The sequence below is a fragment of the Acipenser ruthenus genome, chromosome 7 (assembly GCF_902713425.1).
Source record: "Acipenser ruthenus chromosome 7, fAciRut3.2 maternal haplotype, whole genome shotgun sequence".
NCBI lineage: Eukaryota > Metazoa > Chordata > Actinopteri > Acipenseriformes > Acipenseridae > Acipenser > Acipenser ruthenus.
In genome coordinates this window covers 20700618-20716423 of record NC_081195.1, presented here as the reverse complement: position 1 = coordinate 20716423, position 15806 = coordinate 20700618, and the positions used below count along the sequence as shown (strand labels likewise).

General features: G+C 41.4%; 1 protein-coding gene across 1 annotated transcript in view; it reads left to right on the top strand.

Moving 5' to 3' along the window:
- The first annotated feature begins 6998 nt into the window (after positions 1 to 6998).
- The window catches only part of LOC117416080 (V-type proton ATPase subunit B, brain isoform-like), a 69152-nt gene continuing 60344 nt past the window's right edge, over positions 6999 to 15806 (top strand). Inside the window, exon 1 of the mRNA XM_034027123.3 lies at positions 6999 to 7200. Coding sequence (XP_033883014.1) covers positions 7089 to 7200 — 112 coding nt within the window. The 5' untranslated portion in view covers positions 6999 to 7088. The remainder of the gene's footprint in view (positions 7201 to 15806) is intronic.

Here is a 15806-nt window from a genome sequence, read left to right as displayed (position 1 = left end):
GGTGCCATTCGACAGACTGGTTCCACAGTGCAGGTAGATACATGGCATTAGTAACCAATACTTATGGGCACCACTCTATATAAGCACAGTTATGCAATATCATTTTAAAAGATACAAAGTTAATTTGAATAAAGCACCATTAAATGCCAACAATTTCATATTATTGCTTCAGTAAAGTGGTTTTGTGTGAATCATAGAAAACAGCTGTAGGTGACATGTAAGGTGTAGATTTCAAAGTTTTTTTGTGTCAGCTGTAATTGAAATTAAAGCATCATTGACATGTGGCAGAGCCTTCTGTGTAAATGATTACAGGTGAAATGAACAGCAGACTTCCCATTTTGTGTTCCGATAAAAGCGAGCCGGCATGTCACGGAGCAATGAATACCTTTAACAATGTCACAATTGAAACTTACTTTGACAGCTTTATTTTTTCCTATGCTCATTATTTAAGACCATAAACACACCTTAAATAAATATGTAATTTGGTTTCTTACTGCACAGCTACCTCTGATTAAACAAAACATTTTTTGAACAAAACATTTTCACAAAATTATTTATTTTTTCTGCATTAAACAAGGTTTCTTAATTTTTTTTTTTAAAACCTTAAGGTTTACACAGCCTGACTACATAAACAAGTAGTTGTTTAGCTTTTTTGACCGAAACGGTTAAATAAACCACACTGAGACAGTTTCAGACAACACTTAATCATTTTAGTAGTCTCCTAAGAGAACACTTCACCTAACCCTTGTGGTGAAACTGATTTTTCCCATTGTAAATGCTCCAGCTAAAGGGACAGGAACTTCGCTTAAAAGAACACCTTCTTGGCACCGATAGTGATTTGTTCACAATGGATACAATACTGTTTTGTAAAAAAGCGACTTATCGCCTGAGTGTCTCGACGGACACTGATTGGTTTATTAAATCTTTCAAGAACCACCGTCATATCATTGAATTGTTTTATATTCTGATTTCCACAAGTGCACCTCATCACTACAAAATGGCGTTTCCCATTCTCATGAGTTGCTTCACCACTCTGTTAAATAAACTGCATGTCTTGTATTGCTGCTGCATTTTGTAACGTGTGTAGGGGTGTTGTGTTAATAGATCTGACAGTTAGTGTATTAATGTTAAGTTAACCCGAGTAACGCCCATTATTTTTGCCTCTGCCATTGTGACACGAAACACACCCGCCAGCATAGTAAATAGCGATGTAAGCTTTTTGACTGTGTTTTTTGCTTTAGTTTTATTAATCTTAGTTTGTCCGTTACATTATTAGTATAGTGTATTTACATACACTTGCCTATTATTTTGCTTTCACTTATTCAGTTCATTTCATATGTTGATGCACGTGCGTCATGATAAGTGTGGAAGGGTGTGGGTATTCACAGACACGGGAGACAGAAGGGTGTTCTTGAACCCGCACAGGCGCCCAGTTTTATTTATTTATTTATTTATTTATTTTGTTTTCTAATTTTCAAGTACGTGTTTTAGCCTGCAGAGGGTGCTGTTGTCCGTGGCCTGAATACCAGCGATGGTAGACAGGACCACGGAAATACCCACAGGTAAATAGTCCCGCTGACGCACTCGCAGGTGCTCTCAAATAATAATAATAACAAAAGGAGAAATCAAAAAGAGAAAATAAAACACAGTAATCAAAGCTACAAAGAAAAGGTGCTGCACTCGGCAGCGTTACCCTGACCGTTGCTAGCCGCACGGCCAGGGTCTCCGTCCTATACTTGACCGCTCCCTCAGCCTGCTTGCTATACACTTATGGGGTCTGCCCAAGGTTTCCCTGCTATTGATAATTTTATTTTCTTTGGGTTCTTTTGTTTCTTTTCCCCAGTCGTTCTCGGTCCTGGAACAGAGCTTCCTCTAGCTCATCAGTTCGTCTTTCAGGGGCCGACCTGAGGGAACAACAGAACGTTATTTATAGGGCCAGCAAGCCCACCAATGCCTGCCTCTCAGCCACTCAGAGAGAGGGAAAGCCCACACACCCTCTCTCCGACCTTTCTGTGTCACTGCCATGACTGACCGGCAGATATTGCAAGGCTGCTGCCCTCTTCCTGCAGCACTATGAATGCACCAGAAGAGTCAGCACAGATCTCCCCCCGTTACAACAAGTAATACATATTTATTGATTCATATTGTGTCTGGTGGCTAACTCCGTCTTAGAAAACACTTTGGCTATAAGAACACTTTGCTTGCTTCCCAAGGGGTGTTCTCTTAGCTGGAGACCACTGTACATCAAAATCAATCTGAAACTTAAAATGAAAGGATGGACAATTGATAACACTGCTTATCATGACAGATTATCGTGTACCAACTACTATTCTTTCCCATCACCCCATTTCTCTTTCTACCACTTGACTGATTATTTTTCACACTAGCAATTTAGAGTGGTGTTGAGTGTACACTGAAGCAAGACTCACAACCTGCTTTGTTCACACTTACCTAAGGCCCTTGTGACAGGGTAGCGTCGTGGGCCCAGATGGTATTCGGCAGGCAAAGAGACTCAGAGACAAGGAACTGCAGTTAACGCGCTTCTGCGCTGTTTAATCAACAAAAGATAAATCAAAAAGTCAAACAAAACACTGCTCACTGAGGCAAAAATAAAACAGTTAAACAAAACAGAACTTTCACAGTAAAACAAATCACAAGATAACTGGCGCAAGGGCCAAAACAAAAGGTTTAAACAAAATACAAAAAGGTAGGCTGGGCATTAGCCTTCACTACACTTCTTTTTTTAAAAAAATAAACACAGCACAAACAAACAACCACTCACCCAAAAAACCTCCCCCAAACAAAAGAATTGACCCTTTTTTATACCATGTGGCTGGAGCCTAATTATCAATGATTCAATTAGCTCCAGCCACATTCTCACATGTATTTTGGCAGGGACAGGAAATTAACCCCATCCCTGCCAACCACCACCAAATCACCACACAACAACAATATTTACAGGCAGGGCCCTGACCTGCTACATTTCCCCTCCCCTTGTGCGCAGCACACATGGCCACACGGCCACCATCCCCCCCCCCCTTCTTTGTAGCCGGTAGCTCCCCTTTGTGCGGCTCCGGCCACAGTATTCCCTGCTGCCATGAAGGGCTGGCAGCGACCCCAAGCAAAGCTAAGCCTGTAGTGACCACAGGCAATGGCGGCAGCGGATCCTCGGGAGGCAACGGCGGCAGCGGACCCTCGGGAGGCAACGGCGGCAGCAGCGGACCCTCGGGAGGTGACGGCGGCAGCAGCGGACCCTCGGGAGGCGACGGCGGCAACAGCGGACCCTCGGGAGGCGACGGCGGCAGCAGCGGACCCTCGGGAGGAGACATAGGACCGGCAGCAACCCTAGGAGAAGCAAGGGAGACACAGGGAACCCCAGGCGATGCCGAGCAGCAGGCAGGCCCAGGCGATGGCAAACTGGCATCCCCAGGCGATGGTGATGGCGGGAGGGGAGCCTCTGGCCATGAAGGCGGCAGCAGGAGCTCCACTTCTCCCAATGTTGGTGTTCGAGGCAGAGGTAGCTCCTGCTCCTCTCCTCTTGATGGCAAAGGCGGCAGGGGCTCCTCCCCTTCTGGCTGCGAAGGCAGCAGGGGCTCCTCCCCTTCTGGCTGCGAAGGCGGCGGGGGCTCCTCCCCCTCTGGCTGCGAAGGCGGCGGGGGCTCCTCCCCCTCTGGCTGCGAAGGCGGCGGGGGCTCCTCCCCCTCTGGCTGCGAAGGCGGCGGGGGCTCCTCCCCCTCTGGCTGCGAAGGCGGCGGGGGCTCCTCCCCCTCTGGCTGCGAAGGCGGCGGGGGCTCCCCCCCTTCTGGCTGCGAAGGCGGCGGGGGCTCCCCCCCTTCTGGCTGCGAAGGCGGCGGGGGCTCCCCCCCCTTCTGGCTGCGAAGGCGGCGGGGGCTCCCCCCCTTCTGGCTGCGAAGGCGGTGGGGGCTCCCCCCCTTCTGGCTGCGAAGGCGGCGGGGGCTCCCCCCCTTCTGGCTGCGAAGGAGGCGGGGGCTCCCCCCCTTCTGGCTGCGAAGGCGGCGGGGGCTCCCCCCCCTTCTGGCTGCGAAGGCGGCAGGGGCTCCCCCCCTTCTGGCTGCGAAGGCGGCAGGGGCTCCTCCCCTTCTGGCTGCGAAGGCGGCAGGGGCTCCTCCCCTTCTGCTGGTGGCAGTGGTGGATGCAGAGGCAGCAGGCATTCTTCTGGTGGGAGGGGGCAGTTAGCTGGGAAATGGCCCCACTCCCCACAGATGCAGCAACAATACTATACGCCCATGCTGTGGAGGAGGGCTTCCCAGCCATCCTCCTCCTGTGGCTGTGGCTCTGGTTCCACCTCTTCTTCCTGAGGTGGGGAGTGGTAGTAGTCGGGCGACACGTGCCCAACCTTGCCAACTTCAAAACACCACTCCTCCTCCCTCAAGCAGGTCATGCAGATGTCCACCTTGCCAGATGCGCGGTGGGGCTTGCGACCAGCCTCGCGCTGCTGCTTCTGCCGCTGCTTCTGCCGCTGCTTCGTTCCCATTTTTTTTTTTTTTTAAACTACAGTCCCGCTCCGAGTCTCTAGGGGGCGCTATCTCACTTCTGACACCATATGTGACAGGGTAGCGTCGTGGGCCCAGATGGTATTTGGCAGGCAAAGAGACTCAGAGACAAGGAACTGCAGTTAACACACTTCTGCGCTGTTTAATCAACAAAAGATAAATCAAAAAGTCAAACAAAACACTGCTCACCGAGGCCAAAATAAAACCATTAAATAAAACAGAACTTTCACAGTAAAACAAATCACAAAATAACTGGCGCAAGGGCCAAAACAAAAGGTTTAAACAAAATACAAAAAGGTAGGCTGGGCATTAGCCTTCACTACACTTCTTTTTTTTTTTCAAAAATAAACACAGCACAAACAAACAACCACTCACCCAAAAAACCTCCCCCAAACAAAAGAATTGACCCTTTTTTATACCATGTGGCTGGAGCCTAATTATCAATGATTCAATTAGCTCCAGCCACATTCTCACATGTATTTTGGCAGGGACAGGAAATTAACCCCATCCCTGCCAACCACCACCAAATCACCACACAACAACAATATTTACAGGCAGGGCCCTGCCCTGCTACAGCCCTGTCCACACTACCTTACCAATCGTGCTCAAAAACATTTTAACTAATCTAGCTCAAAGCGTTCACACTAAAGTACTATTTCATTTTTAGTCAGGCTTAATGCGTACAAACACTATTAAAATAGTCTGGTTACAGTTCTAGCAGCGCAATGGACTGTGGGACTTAATAAGACATTATCCCACCATGCACTGTATTTTATGTTTACAACCCGGTGTCGTAGGAAATAAGTTGACCGGGAAATAAGTTGATCACGCACATCAGGAAAATATTATATTATAACTTTGTTATTAATACATTATTTGAGAGGGAGGGACCAAGATAAACACCAATTAAAGTGCCATTCCAAAAGGAAGTTCCTTTAGAGAGTATATATGAAAGTATTTCTTATATAAGTATTGGAACAAGTGGGACTTAAAAGAAGTTTAGACCTAATCCTCAGTTCAGGGAAAGTGTGTTTTTTATTATTATAAGTATAGTGATTCTTAAGTAGATATTGAGTTCGTGGAGGAACAGCACCAACAACATGACAAAACTTTATGTATGGTAAAGGAAAATTATAAGTATTCATAAATGCTTCATATGATAAACATTTCCATTATCATCAAGTAAATCAGAGAGAAATAAAATATTGTTTTCCTTCCAAGATTTAAAAAAACTAAGACTTTCCTCTTAAAACATGTTGTGCTATTCCATAACAACTCTCTATTAGAGGAAAAATTATATGACACAGTTTCCAAGCTGTTATGGCTTGCCAGTAAAATTTTGACAGTTTACATGGAACTTTATCTGGGGATAAATTGCATGCCAACAAAAAATTTAAACCCCCCAATTTATGGAAAATTAAATTTGGAATTAAAAACCAGATATAATTATCCTGGAGCAAGCATTGTTTTAACCATTTAATTTTAAATGTATTGTTGTGATGATCAAAGTCTATAGTATTTAAGCCACCACATCTGTATTTAGATATAATGACAGATTTTTATTTTATTGTATGGGGTTTGTTCTTCCAAATAAACTTTAATACATCATTAATATCTTTTATATATTTTTGAGACATAAAGTGAGAGTGCAGGGTATACCAATCTAGAGATGCCTTCAGCTTTAGAGTATAAAGTAATGTCTTTGCTATGTCTTATATAGATTGATAATAATTCTGCTACAAGTAAAAATAAAAAGGTGAAATGGGGCACCCTTGTCTAATGCCTCTTTCAAGAAAAAATCTTGGGGAGGTACCAGAGAGTAAAGAGACGGAGCTATTTATCCCTTTATATAAAGTATGTATTATATTACTAAAACAGTTCCCAAAACCAAACATTTTGAGAGTTCTAAAGAGAAATTTGTGTTCTACGGTATCAAAGGCCTTCTAAAAGTCCATAAATAATAACAGTGCATTTTTACCAGCTAAGTCCTTATAATCCAATACATCTAATATTAATCGAATATTGTTATTAATATGGAGTTTTTTCATGAAGCCGGATTGAGTTTCATTAAACACCCTTTAACCTGAAGGCATATAACTGTTGTTAAATCCCCCCCACCAATGAGCACCAAGTGATGACACTTCAGACTCAGCAATGCAGAGCACTGATGAATTTAACAACACACCTTTCCCAAACTCCTGCTCAACACAGAGCCATATGGTCACCTTAACTAATATATAGGACTATATGTGTTTGAATCAAAACATTGGAGGTACTTATAGGTTTTTGACGGCATAACAACTACTAAATTTACTGAACATGTTACCAATTAGAAGGACTATTCTTGTGTTTTTCATTAAATTCTGTTACATTTTCATTTCCCAACAAAATCTACACGCAGAACGACACACGCTATACTTCACTACACTACATTATGCACGCTCCCATTGCCATGCAAATCCGCGGTGACGCGCATGCCTTGGTTTCCTGTAGCTCTCTTCCGGTATTTCTTGTCATGTGACTGGTTAAGGCTACCTGTCGCAAAGGCACAGAACTTAATTTAACAATTTAACAATGGCGACAATGCTGGATAAAAGACCTATGGACAACCTAAACGGGCCTGATGCTGCGGCTAGACAACACGCCCAGGCAGTCAGCAGGAACTACATTTCGCAGCCAAGACTGAGTATGTATTAACTGCAAGTGTTTTGTAACAGCTTGAGCTCAGCGTTAAGTTGATCGCTTTGAATAATATATTTCCCAATGCTCTGGTATCTGGTTTCACTTCCCACTACCAGCACAATTTATAAAATCATATTCTTTTATTTGTAGATGTTTATGGACACATTTTGTTTTTCAGTTTCAGTCGGGAACACTAGCGAAGTTAAGTAGCATTTGCATACAGCACATACCGGTATAAAAAAACAGCGGACGTAATTTTAGCTTTATAACTGTACTGTTAAATCTGACGAGGAAAGTCACCTTGTCACTCATTGTGTTACCACAACTATACATTTTGAACACTACAGTATTTAATTGCATTATTGTTGCATTTAATTTTAATATAGTTAGTGTAATGCTTTGCATACTCGCCACAATGAATGAATGAATGAATGAATGAATGAATTAAAAGGATATTACTATTTTGTCAGGGGACTTGTTTATAATTTGCACGTATAATACAGCAGTGGTTTCAAAGTCACGTGACACACCGGCGTCATAAATTGGAACTTGATATTACGCGAACAAGCGTTTACTGTTGATATAGCTCAGTTTCTGCCAGCAAGTTACGTTGGAAACAGTTTGCTTGCACAAGTTCCACATTTTGATTTCAGCACCCTGAATGCAAGATGTTAAAATAGCGGCAGATGGGCTATGACTGATCCACATCATGTGACTAGGTCATGTGATGTGTACACAGCCAAGAGAGTTCACAAGCTGTATTGTTGTTTCATTCATTTCCTATAAGGTTTAGCCAAAAACACAAGAATGCCTGCAATATGTAGCACATATGTGTGCAAAATAACACCATTTAAACCTGTAAACCATTTACTATGCATGTTCCAAGTCAGTTTTACAGATCAGACAGACTTTGGCCTAGATTAAATCAAATTTATAGTGGTGTCTTAGCCATTATAAAGGATAGCAATGGCTGTGCCATACATTTCGATTTAATCCAGGCCTTTGATAAATGGCTGATTGTAGGTGCCTGAATTCAGGGCCTTCCTATACTAATTTGCTGACATTTTGATGACGTGTATCAGATTTCTGCCCTTTGCTTCCATGTGAAAGAATTAAGAGTGGTCTAATGACCTAGCATTTTGTCAGGTGAAGTGAAACAGTATCAGTGCTACAGCACAGCTTTGTTTTGCACTACAACTAAATATTATTGACATTTATTTATCTACTGATGGTAAAGTCAGGAATTATCTTGTTATAAATCTGTATTTCATGAGCCACATTTCTGGGGAAAATCTCTCAACTATAGCATTTGTAAAACCCATGAATTTTTCAACCCAAATATATTTAAAGAAAAAAAAAACAAAGGGATGTGATTATTTCAATGATCACTATGCTACAGTCAGAATGCATGCTTTCTCAAGCTTGCAGCGCAGCATTTGAGCAGTAATAGTGTTATTTTGAAGTACTTTCTGTGTACCAATATGTTAATGTTTTTTTATTTAACAGCAACATTTTGTTCATCTGAAAAATGGTATTGTCAATCTGACCTATAATTCAATGCCTGCAATTGGGCAATGGTTTCAAAACAAGGATAGTGAGTTGTAAGTGCAGTGCGTAGGTTAAGGGATTGGGCGATTCAGATATACCCAGCCAGACTTATGATTGGAACAGAAATAAGGATGTGATCCCTTATGTTCTCGCTTTTCTTTTTATTATGTAAAGAAACTGTTGGCGGCTTAAAGTATATTACATCACATTACATTTACCAGCAATTTCAACAAACTATTTGCACATATTTATACAGGTGTATAATAGAAACGGCTACTATAATAGAGCTGTTAATAGTTTAAAGGTAAACTTTTAAAAGTTAATATGAAACGTAAACATTTAACCATGGGCAAATAGCCTTACTATTTACATCGTACTGAGGACTGCAGCGGAGGCACATTTATTTCAGTATTCAATATTTTTCTTGGTCTTTTCCAGAATGAAATGTGTTACACATGTAGTATTATGCATAGATGCATGGTTCAGTATAACAAAGGGAGGGCTTCTCATAATGGCATTTCCTATTGGTAACAAACATTCCCAATATGTTAAAGTTTAAACATTTTAAAGGTTTAAACATTTTAAAGGTGTTTAATCCTAAAGTTTAAATGCTGTGAAACACAAACTAACACCCCTGCTAATAACCAAGGTTTTTGTTTTTTAAATATAGATTAATTGTATCCCTGTCATTTTCCTGTGGATTTTGTTTTCCACACTTTATATTCACTTTGACTGGTGAAGTCCTGCTACCATAGTGTAGGTTCACTTCCTGTGAAGTACAGGTGCACAGGAAGTAAATATTATGACAGGAATGAAGGTGAAAAGAAAGTCTGAAAACACAAACGATATACACCAAAATAAGGGATGTGATAGAAAATTTAACGTAATGACAAGTCTGAATGTCACTTTTTTAATGTTATAATCCTACTCTGAAGATGCATACGGTGGAGATAAGAGAGGACAGAAGATATCCAATTGTGATTAAACTTGCTAAACCCCTTCCTCAGAACAATTTATATATTGTAACATAATCTCAGGGAATATGGAGGCTGTCGCTTCATCTGACGGTCTGTACAGTATGTCACAACTACATTTTTAGCACAAGCTACTGGGGCTATACGGAGGCACCCTGTTTGCCTGTCTGTATGTCAAACTTAAATGTGTACTCATACATACTGTGCACTAGATACTGGTCATACTGTAGAGAACCACTTTTCATGTGTCAGAGGGCTTTACTTTTGAAGTCTGCAATTGAAAAACTAAGTTGCAAAGCAAGCCGACCTGTGCTGATTTTATTGATTTCACTGTTCCATTTTTCGCCTGGGAGATAATAGGAGCAATTAGAACTTTTTAGTGATGTTTGACTTTCAACTTTGGTGTTCACATTGAGGGCATTTAGATTTTACCTCCAGTTTTTCCAAAATCTAGTTGTCATTCGTCCCAAGTTCATGTACTGGGAACCAGGAGTGCACTGGAACAAACCGTCAGGCAGAATCTATTTGTCAAGGTCACAGGCCCACTGGTTTCTCCAGTTAAACCAACCCTCCTTATTCAAAACATGCCTCTACACCATTTACTGTACATACTGGTTAAGAGGTTCGGTAGCATTGCTCAGCCATTTGACCACTGTAGGATGTTATTGTTTAGCATTTATTTTCTTGAACGTATCACAATATGGTGTATCTGGAATTTGTAAAATAGGTGCAGTCTTAAATTATATATTTATGTCCTTTTCTGGTTTTAATAATGTATCCAAAAAATCACCCAAAGATTTTTGGATTGATCTACAAGAATCAATGCAAACATTTTGCTGTCTGCCGATTTTGGATAATTATAAGATTTTTGAAGTTGCATTTGTCATGCATTCGAGCATTGCTTATGGCCACTTTGGTGAGGCTAAAGTACCACATAGTCTTACCTGAACTGGTGTTATTCTTCAATTTTGCATTATCTGGGGTTAGAACTAGAGCAGCGGTTCTCAAACCTGGGGGGCTTGGACTGTATCCTGGGGGGGGGGGGGGCATTAGAATGTTTTTTAAATTATATATTTAAATACAGCACACATCTTAACCTAGGCTATACCGTATAATGAGCGGATACTTTATTTTGACTTTATTGGCTATTTTGATTGGATCACCAATAATACTTCCACCAATCAGAGGGTTGCATACAGTACTTGTAGCGATCCCACCCTCTATCAGACTGGTATACACAACAGATTAAAGAAAGCTCTGTATGCAAAAACATTAAAGGTAGACCGGACATTTCCATCAGTGGATTTAAAAAATGTGGAATTGATGATGCGATCAGAAACCCAGAGGCAGTGTAAACTGCCTTCTAGTAGGACTGTTATTTTTATGTTCTTTTTGTGTTCTTTTTTTAGAAGGGTTTAACTAAGTAACAGCCAAAATTGTTTGTCAGACTTGTTGAAAGTCTGTAACAAAATGGTTGATTGTTATTGTCGATACGTTGTAGATACGACTATTAATGCAGACATCGTGTAGGTATCGCAAAGTCCAGAAACAAAACAAAACGTTAAAACATTTTGCACTGTATAAAACGGAGATGATTTTGCCAGTGCTTGCTAGTGTATTAACCAGTTAGAAATGATTTTGAAGCAAATAAAAGCATTTTCTTTCTGGCTTTATTGTTAAAGATTTCACATGTGGCAATACTGCCCTACAATTACTGCATGGTAGTATTGTGATTGTTCCACTGTGTTATGTTGTGAACCATAGTTTTAAAACAGAGACAGCAAATGCTTATAATAAGTTTTCTGGTTCTTAAAATTTAAGGGCCCTATAAGAACGATAAATACTGTAACTGATTAGATGGCCTTCTTTGTTCAAGTTGCTGCAGTTACATTGTAGATGCTATAATGAGTTACTGTAAATGAGATACTGATTTAGCAGACATATTAAATTAAGTAAACATTTATTTAAATGCTTTTGGAATTAAAAGTATAAATGCAAAACTTTTTTGTGAACGTACTGTAAAAAAAGCCCCCCAGCATAGCAAATCTACCGAATTTAGAGATTTTGTAGATAGCGCTGTGCATCTGACTGGTGCCTTTTAAGCTTGCATATTTTTGGATGAAGTCCACTGCCATCTGGTGTTTATCAGCTTATTATGTTGTAATAGTTGGTCACAATCAGTAAACTGTAATTTGCAGTGCTAAGTTTGCTCTTATTACGATGGATCGGTGGCTGGTTCATGCAAAAAAGTGAGTGTGCTTCCAGTGGCACTAGCTTGGAGCTGAGGGGTTATGAACTTGCGTGTGTAACTTAGATTAATTGGTATAGTCACAAATTTGAAACTACCAAAACCTCAATTAGTTGCGTTTTAAAAACTACTAACTGACAGAAAACACAAATGTTACCATGGTAAACTTAAGGAACTTGAGGGGTTAACAACTTCCAGCGTATATACAATTTCACATCTACTCCTACTGGAATCAAACTCAAAATCTCAGTTCTTATGACTAAGTATATAACTGCAAAAAGGAAAGGATGTTAAACATTTTAAAAGCTGCATGCAGAATGTGGTTGGTTAACAACTGCTATAGAAACCACACATCACAAATGTCAGTAATAATCAAATTTAACATTATTGGGGGATTTTTTTCACAACGTTCTTCCATTCATAGAACAGTCTGTCCTCAGAAGGGCCACTTGAAGGTGTTCAGTCCGGCAGAATGCATAACCTTCACTTGTGCTCCATCATTAGAGACATTCTCAGCTTCTCCAAGGAACGTTTTATTGTCATGCAACACCTTCACCCAGTCACCAACTTGTAGACGCAGCTGAGCTGGACCCTTCAGGACAACTGCACCTTTCAACACTGTCACCATACTTTGACTGGTATGAGACTTTTATCTTGCCCGGGGTATCGGGTACAAAGTGGTGCACTTCCCTGGAGCGGTGATGGCTAGGGCGTTGTTATACCTGGCATTAAGGAGAGGGTGGTTCTCTTCAACCTGTTCTTGAGAGGCGAACTTGACCTGCACACCGGTTACGTGTCCTTTCACCCATTTATACAGCTGGTAAGGGGTAAGAATTATGTTGCTTTGAAGGCTAGCTCGTGCTGCTCTTGCCTTAATAGTACCTCCCACACCATCACACAGACTTTTTCCGTGTGATATGGCAAAGCAATGCCATTCTGCAGTGGTACCGAAGTCTTGCTGATGAAAGCTAAAGTTGGCAAAGTTTTTGCGATTCTTGTACTGCCTAGCAGCTCCGTCACTGAAGTAATGTATTTGTTTCAAGTCAGGGACCTCCCTCTTGATCAAAGGAATGACCTCCTTCTGAAATGCATACACTGTCGACGTGGAGTGTTGTATTTCATTATTCATCACTGCAACACTCATGTGCTTATGTTCACCCTCCTGACGGAAGTAGAACACAAACGGATGGAGTGTTGCCTTAGAATTGTCCCAATGAAATCCTTGGGCAGCGTCTTGGGTCACAAAACTATAATTTTCTGCAAAATCGAGCAGACTGATGGCATGGTCCTCTTTCAGATCTTTTTTCAGGCACCTCAGGATTCTTTTGAATTCTTCAACCTTCTCTGTCAGTCAGCAGGACTGAGCGATCAGCGTTCACCCACTGATGGAATACAACATTGTCAGCTGTATCCAGACTTTCCAGACCATCAAAGTATTCCTCTAGGGGTTGACGACCAGGACATGCTTCACAAGAGCCTGTCATACAAGCTTCTTCCTCAAGGGAGCACACAGTCTTACCAAGCAAGCATTTGTAGTCCTGAGCACCACACGCCTTTAACATCAACTTTACGTTCTGATGGTACGTACAGACGCACACAGAGTGAGTCCCAGAAGCTCAATGCAGTATGCATCGCTTAGGCCGCAGAGCTGCAAATTATGAGAACCCAGTCTTCTTGTCGAGGTATTGCTCTTGGAAGGTATGGTGAGCCTCAAGAAGGTCGACAAGCATTAAGTGCTTCGGCTTCTTCACTATCTCTCCATTGATACACACGGTTACCACCTGTTTTGCCCCTGGATATATATGCGACTCACTTCTTGCTCTTCATAGAAGACTCAGTCCGATGCTGACAAGGGACTCGTTCAGAGCATCCTCATCAATAAAGGAAACATATGATGAAGCCAAGCTTTCTTCGCCAGATGTGCTTTGTACTTGCTCAGGCTGCTCCTGCTTGCTTAAACTTGTTTATCGGATGACACATCGAGGACAGAGCTTGTGCCCCGGAATTCGTTTAAACATTGGGAGGTCTTCTGCCTGTGTCTTGTGGCTTTTAGTGGCTCCGTTCTCCTCTCGCTCTCCAGTACTCTCCTCTGTACACCCACACCGAGTGCAGAGAGCTGCAGACTTATATGCAGGTGCTCATCTCCCGATTAGCAACAATTATCCCTTAGCTGTCCATTTATTCAGCGCGTCTCAGGCGCGTCGGGTCCAATTTATTTTCACACGCGCAGTTTATTTTAGACGCGCTGTTTTAAAAGTATTTTTCACAGTAAAACAGGTTTAAAAGGCACTGCATATCAACAGGACACTCAGTACTGCATCTCCAGCCCCACCCCTTGTTCGCTATATTTTTCAAATACCTCTTAATAATAGTACATACCGATAAATCATCTCTTGATCACTCATTTTATCACCAAACTCCTCAATAATGCGATCCAAGTTGTTATTTTATTACTGTAACATCTAAAAAAAGCTCTGCAAATGTCTGTGATGTTCTTTGAACGCTGGATGCGGAAGCAGCTATCTTGTTTGTTTGTTTATGTCCGTGTTATCTAGGTGGTGTCAGGTCTATCAGTATTCATGAGATACGCCCCCTTTTTTTTCGGCTTCTTTCGACTCCTATCGGTCTCACTCTGCCATTGAATGGTTTTCTCGGCTTTTTCCGGAGAAAAAACGACTAGAGACCTGTGTTTTACATCTTTTTGATGATGTCAGACAGGGTCCGACATTGGACCGGAAAGGGAAAATTGTGATGTTGGACCTGGTCCGACATAGGACCGCAAAGGGTTAAACAATTAATTAACTTGGGAGATGGTCACCTTCTACGCAGAGTTTTTAATGTGGATGGGGCTTCCCATCCACGCTGCTAAACAATACAAAACATGGCTCTTCACCGTCACATTTAATAAAACAATAACAAAACACATCTACGCCGTCATATTTATAAATACATAATAAATAATAATAATAAAACAAATACAAAATAATAAATTGCGCAGGGGTACCCCGTTCTAAAATAAACAATACATTTATGGCAGGGCTTTGCCCCGCCCCCTTTTCATGTAAGGGCTTCTGGCCCTGTTACAGTGTGGTGGTGTTTTTTTTTTTGTTTTTTTTAAATAAGACAATTTTTAGTAAAGAGAATTTAGTTTTTCTAAGTCATGTAAATTCGTTAAATAGCTATTAAGACTGGTGACTGCAAGTTTTCATATGGAAACGGGTAGTAGCATTTAATGTACCTGTTTTTAAGAATAACTGTCTTGGTCAGTCCCTTTATACCACAATACAAAAACTACATTGTAATCATGGTGCTATTTGGAAACATGAAATCGTCACAGACTTGACAAACACGCTAGCACTGCGCCCATACCCAAACCAATGTCAATAACTACAGGTCATTTATGGGTGACTTTTTGTTTGGGGGGGAATGTAAGTTTACTGACTGTAAAATAAAATGTGTTTTGACTGCCAATCAAAGCTTTTGGTTCAAATGTTGTTATAAAAAATCATCCTTGACTACAGTTGCTTCCCATTTTAATTAAATGTCTTATAACCAATGCCACCTGGTTATAAGCCACCAATCACATTTGCAATTAGATGAAAACATTTTACTTTGTGTGCCCTGGAGGTTGACCCTAACCCAACCCCAACCCTAACCTTAAGCAACCCCAGGCCTAAAACCTAACACTAACCCAATACCTAACCCTAAACCTAACCATTAAAAATCATCTGATGCCCTCAGGACACTTTCTAGTGGATATTCATTTGTGTTGCTTCCTGCTTCGAGGTCACGTGACAGAACAGAATCATAGGGAAAGCAGGAAGCTCAGTGACCACATAT